Source organism: Berghia stephanieae, chromosome 3, assembly GCF_034508935.2.
Source record: "Berghia stephanieae isolate SIO BIC M18660-M18661 chromosome 3, UCSD_Bste_1.3, whole genome shotgun sequence".
NCBI lineage: Eukaryota > Metazoa > Mollusca > Gastropoda > Nudibranchia > Aeolidiidae > Berghia > Berghia stephanieae.
The window spans coordinates 70,998,698-71,008,697 of NC_088362.1; the positions used below are offsets into that span (position 1 = coordinate 70,998,698).

Below are 10,000 nucleotides of genomic sequence, written 5' to 3' on the forward strand. Positions count from 1 at the left end.
GATGCATGGTATCTAGCTTGTGACATAGCAACTACAAAACGACATTAAACGTATCCAATGATATTATGAGTGACCATAATCTGATAGCGAGAGAGAGAGAGAGAGAAAGAGAGAGAGAGAGAGAGAGAGAGAGAGAGAGAGAGAGAGAGTTCTGTGGTATAAAAGCCCTCTTTGAGGTGAATATTTTGTGGTTATTTTTGTCCAACATCTCTCTCTCTCTCTCTCTCTCTCTCTCTCTCTCTCTCTCTTATATATTATATATATATATATATATATATATATATATATAGAGAGAGAGAGAGAGAGAGAGAGAGAGAGAGAGACAGCCAGACAGACAGAGAGAAAGAAAGAAGAAAAAGAGATATATATATCTTCTTTTTTTCTTTGTCTCTTTCTTTCTTTCTCTTTCACTCTCTCTCCCTCATTTTCTCTCTAGCATTTTTCTTTCTACCCATATCTCTCTTCTATCTATCCATCTATCTATCTATCTCTCCCTCAACATCATTTTTTCTATAGATAGTATGAAGTTGACATCACTTAGGTATTTGTTATTGCTTTTTGCCATCCCTGTTTATGAGTAATTCTCACTAAACTGTATTAACCAGATTATAAACGTTCAAGAATACACATACTTTTGTGTGTTTGTCCGTTATACTTCCGGATGGCAATGTTGTGAGCTTCAAAGCCAAGCGCATACTATCTATAGATAGTGTGCGCTTGGCTAAGGAACTCACAACATTGCCATCCCGTAGTGTAGATAGTATGCACTTGGCTAAGAAGTTCATAACATTGCCATCCGGAAGTATAGCTGGCCAGCACACAACACTGTGTGTAACCATGATTGTTTATAGTGTGGCTAATACAGTTTAGCGAGAATCACTCATAAACGCGGATGGCAAAAAACAATAACAAAGACCTGAGTGACGTCAACTTCGAACTATCAAAAGAGACCAACACACAAAACTTTTAAAATCGTTTTGACTGTGAACCATCGTCTAGGATAATGTCACTGCTGTGAAACAATTTTCTTTAGTATCTAAATCATTACGACATGATACCAGATTGGTGCGATGGGTCACCTTTGATATCCGATAATCAACGTATCAACATTGGAATGCGCCGACGTGTACAAATATGCAGGTCTGACATCCGAACCCACTTATGGGCCGAGTTTAACATTGTTGTAATGGACACAATTTTGCGTCATTTTTTGAGATTTCCATTATAACAATGAGCGCATAAGGAATTGGGTTATCAGACCTGCAAATAAGTGCACGTCGGAATGCGTGGAAAGCTAAATGTAACCTACCGCCTCAAAACGGTATTTTTTCCAGGTGCTTTTATATAGAGCAATCTCCACTAAACGTACTCAAAGCGCTTTACAAAGGGTCCCTGACCAACAGCAACACGAAACATAATATAGAACAAGACATGACGCCGGTTAGGCGATATTTTTCGGACAGCGACAACGCTGTTAACGGCCAGGTACTCGTTTTAAACATGAGTACGGTGAGAGAATGTGAGTAAAGAGTCTTTTCCAAGAACTCAACTATGCGCAGAGCCAGGCTGGAACCCAGGCCTTCCGATCCGAAGGAGAGTGTCATACCAATAGACCACAGCATACCCGCAGCATAAAGATGCTGAAAGTTGAATCTATAGTGAAAAATATGGTATTTGGCTTGTATTTATATATTTCAAAGAGGACAATAGATTTAGATTATTGGTGCTATGCGTTTAGTTTTTTTTTTAAATCTCACAACATCCTACTAGAGTTGGGGCGGGAACTGGCTTGTAAGGGTCTTGCGAATACCAATTCTTTTATGGAAAGGTCTTTCGAATTCCAAGTCGCTCGGTTTGGTTTCTGTCATGGTACAAACCAAACCTAGATGAATCGTTTCAAGACCCAGATGAATCGTTTTATGACCTAGATGAATCGTTTCATGACATAGATGAATCATTTTGTGACCTAGATGAATCGTTTTGTGACTAGATGAATCATTTTGTGACCTAGATGAACCGTTTTGAGTGTGCAGGCCATGCGGGTAAGTGTAGCGCTTGCGAGTCAGAAACAAAAAGAAACAGCGAGGGCATCGTGGCTCAGCAGTACCGTCTTTGCTTCGTACCCGAAAAGTACCGAGTTCGATCATCCGCCTCTGCGCTGTGTGGCCAGTAAGTCACCTCTCCCTAGCTCAATTTGCGGCGCTGCACTGCGGCTAACGCCTGGGTTATTCCAGTCCTCCCTTGGAATAGACCCTAGAGACAAATTTCCCCTATGGGACGATATATAATAAAGGGAATTTTATTTTATTTTTTAAATTTATGTTTTCTTTTTGAAAAAAAACAAAAAAAACAACCCAACAATATCCCTAACAACTTAACCTTTCAAAGCCGAAGTTCAATCTTACTTGGAGCTATACGAAGATCGTTCTGTTTTCATCAAAAGACAAATAACGGCAATGCAAGTATAGTTTAATCGAAGCCCGTGTCGCAATGGTGGAAACGGTTCATTCTGCATTTTAAATACTATAAAGGAAAACTATTATTTGAAAACAAAAAATATCCGTGTCACTGGCAAAGGGTCAATTTCACGCTCCGTTTAGCATCCTGTGACACTCTTAACTCCATCAGCAACAATGAGTTGAAATTTTTTTTAAAAAGGGGGGGGGAGAGAGAGAGAGAGAGAGAGAGGAGAGAGAGAGGAGAGAGGAGAGAGAGCGAGAGAGAGAGAGAGAGAGAGAGAGAGAGAGAGAGAGAGAGAGAGAGAGAGAGAGAGAGAGAGAAACCCAGTAGTAATATAACCCTTTATTTTGACCCAACACCAGATCTTCCCGTTTTCATCAAAAGACAAATAACGCTTGGATAATTGAAGTCTGAGTCGCGATGCTCTGTCTGCTCTCTTTGTGGAAACGCTTTATTCTCCATTAACAATAATACAGATTAAAAAGAAACTATTATCCGAAAACAAAAAGTCAGCTTCGCTGTTACCCATGTACTACATCATCTCTTTCACCTTTCCCCATGCCCCCTTCCCTCTTCCAGTATCCCTTCAATCTGCTGGATGTGAACTGCTTTGTCTCTCGTTCAATGGGAGCGATCTATTGATAGTTCGAAGATGACGTCACTCGGGTCTTTGTTATTGTTTTTTTTTGCCATCCGCGTTTATGAGTAATGCTCACTAAACTGTATTAACTCGACTATAAACGTTCATGGATACACACAGTTTTGTGTGTTGGTCTGTTATACTTCCGGATGGCAATGTTATGAGCTTCTTAGCCAAGCGCATACGATCTATATTCATGTTTTCGTCCAACCAGGTCATCAATCACATGATTTGTTGCTCTCCAACGATTGGATATATCTTAACAAATGTAAACACGCTGCTTTGTTTATGAAAGTTGTAAACATACCCATGTGTCAAGCTGAATATAATGACCAATCGTGATGTGAGATAGTTAAAAGGTGTGAACACTTTTCACTAAGTGGGTCACTTTGAGCAAATTTTGCAATCTGACCAATGAGCTTGAGCACATGGAAAGTTAATATAGATCATGCCCATTAAAACCAAGACATCGGGTAGCTTGATTACAATTGGGTGTGAATTGGTTTTTAAAGCGGCTCAACCCCGAATCGAGTCTTCAACAGTCGTAACGTCACTTCCTTCCTAATGACGTATGGTAACTTAGTAACACTGGCTCTAAACTATCGGAACAATGGCGGACGCCCATATGAAATATTTCTCCGGCGAGCTTAAACGCGTATCCAGAGGGGAAAAAACCCATCAATTTGATCATGTTTTGACTTTTACACATTCTGATCACAAGGCATATGAAAAGGGAATGAAAAGTTCTAGCCAGCATGAAGAATAAAAAGTAATGATTTTCTTTGTTTAGAACCAAGATGGCCGCCGTTGCCGGGCCCGTGACATCAGACTACTGAATCCATTAGGAACTATAAAAGGGACAACGAATAAAATCTTACATTTCTGATCATTTTAAAGTTAAAATCACTTTCTGTGCCTTGGCAAACCTGTCCTAATACCATTTAGAGACAATCGGTCACATATGCGCGGGGAATCCTTGAACTGAGGGGGTTATCTGCGTTGTTGGGTCATCAGAGGACAACACTATTATAGTTCTTGATTTGGAACTCAGTCAAGTTTATCCCACTTACTTATATAACAATATAATATAACAACTTAGGAAATAAAGTTACCAATTGGTCTTTACACTCTCTGTAAAGATACACCAAATCGACATTGTTAACAAATATATTATATCAAGATAATATGCGTGAAATATGCGTGAAATGTGATTAGAAATGTAGAAACATCTAAAAAAAAATACTAACTCGATTATGATGACACACACACACACACACACACACATACACATATATATGTGTGTGTGTGTGTGTGTTTGTGTATACAGAGAGAGAGAGAGAGAGAGAGAGAGAGAGAGAGAGAGAGAGAGAGAGAGAGAGAGAGAGAGAGAGAGAGAGATAATTACCATCATAAGACACATTATCTTTAACAATCAAAATCATATTTTAAAGAGTACAGTTCCTTATCTATGGCATGACGTAATAGACATCTACATAATAATATATTTTGTGCAGCTCTGGAGGATTGAGCTATGACACTCGCCTTCGAATCTGTAGCTAATTTCCTTTGTTTTTCCCCGAGTCCTGCTGCTCTTTACTCACATTCTACTACGGATTCAGGTCTAAAATAAGTACCTGGCCACTAACAACTTGGTGTTAATGTCGAAATAAATTGTATATACATAGCGCTTTGTAGTAGTTAGGCTTCAAATCTCGTCCTACATGTTATGTTTTGCTGTTGCTGTTGGCTTGGTACCCCTCGTAAAGCGCTGTATAAATTACATTATGATGATGATTATCATCATCATCATCATCATCATATTATTATTATTATTATTATTATTATTATTAGTAGTAGTAGTAGTAGTAGTAGTAGTAGTAGTAGTAGTAGTAGTAGTAGTAGTAGTAGTAGTAGTAGTAGTGTGTGGTGGTAGTGAGTGGTAGTAGTAGTAGTAGTAGTAGTAGTAGTAGTAGTAGTGTAGTAGTAGTAGTAGTAGTAGTAGTAGCATAGTATAGTAGTAGTAGTAGCAATAGTAGTAGTAGTAGTAGTAGTAGTAGTAGTAGTAGTATGTAGTAGTAGTAGTAGTAGTAGTAGTAGTAGTAGCAGTAGTATTATCATTATTATTATTACTATTGATATTATTATCATCATCATCACCACCATCATCATTATTATTCACTACTTAGCTTATTAAGTTGTCTTCATAAAAAAAAAATAAAGAAAAAAAGAAAATGAAAATAGAAACCTTTTACACTATCGCCATATTCAATAATATATAACACACCACTAGAATGACTTTGAGCACCTAATTAAAAGTTATAAATTTGCCTTTACTGTTATTAGAGCATAGCAGGTCAGCTGTAAAAGCATAATATCGTGTTTAAAAAAAAAAAAAGAAGTGTCAATTAAAAGGGCACGGCTATGAAACGGAACAAAGATAAATTGAATTGTAACTTCTTTTTTTGTTTTGTTTTTTTGTTTGTGACAGCGCGTTTCAACGCCATTACACATTGCTGTGGTCTCGTGGTATGATACTCGCTTTCGGATCGGAAGATCCTAGGTTCGAGCCTCGCTCGGCGCATAGTTAAGTCCTTGGAAAAGGCTCTTTCTCACATTCTCTCACCGTACTCAGGAGTAAAATGAGTACATGGCCGTTAACATCATTGTCTCTGTCCGAAAAAAATTGTAATATCGCCTAACAGGCGACGTCTCGTCCTACATAAGTGTTTCTTCTTCCTTTGATTGCCCACAATCAATTGGTTGATTATTATGGCAAATATGAAACTGCTTTCTAATCTCTCTGTATTCCTTGTGTATAATCGTTAGTCTAAAATCAATTTCCAGGGACATTCAGGGGTCGTCAACGTTGTTTCTGTTGGCCAGGGACCCCTTGTAAGGAGCCATGAGCACGTTTAGTGAATATTGCGCTATATAAAAGCTCAATTTCTTGAGCAATAACAAAGAGACAACTACAAGTCAACTTGCTGGTAAAAAAAAGTGAAAAAAGAAAAGAAAAAAAGCTACACCTTCTATTCAGCTATGTCCAACAAATCAAATATTATTAGTATTAATAATAATAATAATAATAATAATAATAATAATAATAATAATAATATAATAATAATAAATAATAATAATAATAGATAATAATATAATAATAATAATAATAATAATAATAATAATAATAATAATAATAATAATAATAATAATAATATAATAATAATAATAATAATAATAATAATAATAATAATAATAATAATAATAATAATAATAAAAATCATCATCATCATCATCATCATCATCATAACGTCCGATCAGTGAGGCGTTAATGAGAAAACTCCTATCTATCCTCTTTTCAACACACATCAAGCACACTGTGCACAGCTGTGTTTGCCGTTGTAAACAAACCTGCTTCCATTGCAGAGAACTGTATCTTTTTTAATCAATCCAAAGCGTTGAGCGCATAATATTATCTTTTTGTTACTGCATTCCACACAAGAAGAATCAATAATAGATATCAACTTTGCTCGTCTACAGCGAAAAACTTACCATTTTCTTGAAAAGGTAGAAATATTTAATAATCCACTACTCCCTGGCACGAAGAGAGATAGTATTGTAGTTGCTGTATATTGGAAATTGAAGGCCTAAACTGTAAACACAGCAACATTCAACCACCGTGTCAGTGACGAAACGTATTATAACGTGTAAGCGGGTCAGACGTTAAACGTCAAACATGAGTTACATTTATTACAGTTGAATCACCTTAGACAGTAAATCGTTGAACTGTGTGCCTCTTCGAAATTTGATAGAACACGGTTTAGTTAAATGCTCACTATTTTAGGCTGACAAAACAATAATAAAAGGCATACATAAACACAAACACACACACACACACACACAAACAAACAAACAAATACTATAAATATGGCATTAACACACATTAAAACAAATCTCTATAGGGGCATTTTCGTCATTTGTGGCCTACCGTCTTAAAGCAGTATTAAGTCGGGATGGCCTGAGTACTAGAAATAATTTTTAGCGATAGCTTGAGATTAATTTCTATTTTTCACGGTAAAGTATTACAATTTCTTACATTGCAAAAGACCCAAAGTTTTTTTTTTTTTTGTTTTTGTTTTTTGTTTTCTTAACCTCAGGAATGAGAGACATCCAACGTTTGCCGTCACTTTACCAGTTGACTTTTATCTTCTTTTTATATATAGGTACATATATACTACCCACAGCATACGGGTATTGACCGTTAAAAAACGACCCAAAGTTAGTATTTCTTATAACTTTAATTCTAAACTCACTTATCAGGATATCATTCTCCCCGATATAACGTTTCAAGACGGTGGGTCACATTTCCCCATGTTCAACGCTCTTCAATATGTTCCATTTCACGCTCCAGCAAACCAAACCCGTTTTGTGTTGTACACATCACCTGTAAAACGACTACTGCTCTTGACTTCAATATAATAAATAAAGTTGACGTCATTTGGCTCTCAACCACCAGTTGAGTGAATAATTCTCATTAAAGTCCTGCAACAAACATTTGTGTGCGTTGGTACGATTCATCTGGCGGACAGAACATGGGAGTGTTTTACCTATACGCAAATGTAATCATTATCACTCCCTCATCGTATCAATATTCCCATTCACTAGGAGCAATAAATGGGGCGGATCAATAAAAAGTATCGATGCTCCGTTTTGTTTTGATCTTTTTTTATTCGTGACCCACAGTCTCAAACAGATATAGAAGGAATGAAATTGACGTCACGCATTGTTGTTTGTTATCTTTTTTTAGACAGGCATTTTGGTGACATGTTCTCACTAAAATTTTATCAATAAAGCTTTAAACGTTCAAGGTTACGCATATTTTTGTGTGTTGGTACAATACATCTGGCTGGTGGAGGTTGTGAATATTTTACCTAAACGCATAGCATCAATAATGTCGGACTGAGGTAAAAGCCGTTAGTGAATCAAAAAGTCAAAATTTTATAAAGAGGGAAATGTTTGCTGTTTGCATAGTGAACAAGATGTCAAAAAAACTGGTTCCCATCTCATTGGAAGTGTAAAACCACAACTCCCGAGGCTGAATACATACCTTATGTAAATGATATTATGGTTTCAGAGTGATGGCATCTTATTTTCTAGTCTAATTATATGCAGGTCGTCAATAAAGACCATCCATCCACATTCTTTTACCTCCGTAATCCTTAGCACTGCTTATAAACCCTGCTGCTAAAATAGTCATGCTAACATATGATTCAATATGTAACCTATTCATTATTAGTCCTCCAAAGGACTGGTTACTTACACACTTCAAAAGATTTTGAAACCAGAAAAGTATATTTTACGTCACTACACTACTTTTCTTCCCTTTTGAAAACTCTATTCATTCTTCTGAATAAAGCGTATACAATAAACCGGTATTATGTATTATGAGTGTGACTATTACCAAATTTTGGTCTAGTTGGATGACTCTTGCCTTTGGATTGGGAGGCCCTGGGTTCGAGTTCCTCTCTGAACGTCGCACACTTGAGTCCTTAAAAATGCCTCTTTACTCACATTCTCTCACGGGACTAGGATTTGATGTATTGCGTTTAGATAAAATATTCAAACATCCGCCAGCCGAATATAACGAACAAACGCACAAAATTATGTGTAACCTTAAGCGTTTATAGTTTGAATTTAAAATGGCTGTATAAAAACAGTAACAAAAAGTTGAGTCACATCAACTTCGTTCCTGCTATTCTCTATCGTGTCATTATTTGAAATTGTCATTCGATAGTTTTTGATGAAATTTGGTCAAGTCAAACTTTAACAACTACCGTTTCTAGATTTCAAGAATGATAAGGAATGACAACGAGATAATAATTAATTGTGTAATTATTGATTCGTGTGAGAAAAAAAATGGAAATTGATAAAGCGGTATGCTGGAACCGACGTGTACTTACTTGCAGGTCTGATAACCCAAAGTGTGATGGACTCATTGTTGTAATGGAAATTATACTCTCAAACTAACGCAATATATATTCCATTACAACAATGTTGAATCAAGCCCATTATTGCGTCCGGTTATCAGACCTTCAAATATTATATGCAAGCCGGCTGGAACTCAAATTTATTGACAACACACCACTATCTGCGAAATGGTTTGAATGTTATTTTTACAGCCTATAAAATTATCAGTCATTCCGGTGGGAAGTGACTTGAATAGCTTAATGTAGCAGGATTTTTAAATATTAAAAAAATATCCATTTAGATTTAGAAGCAACAAAAAGCTGTATGAAAATAATGAAAATATAATAATACACAACACTGTGTGTAACCATGATTGTTTAAAGAGTGGCTAATACAGTTTAGTGAGAATTACTCATAAACGCGGATGGCAAAAAACAATAACAAAGACCTGAGTGACGTCAACTTCGAACTATCTATAAGAGACCAACACACACAACTTTTAAAATCGTTTTGACTGTGAACCATCGTCTAGGATAATGTCACTGCTGTGAAACAATTTTCTTTAGTATCTAAATCATTACGCTATGATACCAGATTGGTGCGATGGGTCACCTTTGATATCCGATAATCAACGTATCAACATTGGAATGCGCCGACGTGTACAAATATGCAGGTCTGACATCCGAACCCACTTATGGGCCGAGTTTAACATTGTTGTAATGGACACAATTTTGCGTCATTTTTTGAGATTTCCATTATAACAATGAGCGCATAAGGAATTGGGTTATCAGACCTGCAAATAAGTGCACGTCGGAATGCGTGGAAAGCTAAATGTAACCTACCGCCTCAAAACGGTATTTTTTCCAGGTGCTTTTATATAGAGCAATCTCCACTAAACGTACTCAAAGCGCTTTACAAAGGGTCCCTGACCAACAG

At 36.6% G+C, this 10,000-nt stretch overlaps 1 protein-coding gene across 1 annotated transcript in view; it reads right to left on the reverse strand.

Moving 5' to 3' along the window:
• LOC144968364 (D-aspartate oxidase-like) overlaps positions 1–6,890 on the reverse strand; it is a 30,691-nt gene extending 23,801 nt beyond the window's left edge. Inside the window, exon 1 of the mRNA XM_078906643.1 lies at positions 6,650–6,890. Coding sequence (XP_078762769.1) covers positions 6,650–6,652 — 3 coding nt within the window. The 5' untranslated portion in view covers positions 6,653–6,890. The remainder of the gene's footprint in view (positions 1–6,649) is intronic.
• Positions 6,891–10,000: the final 3,110 nt, after the last annotated feature.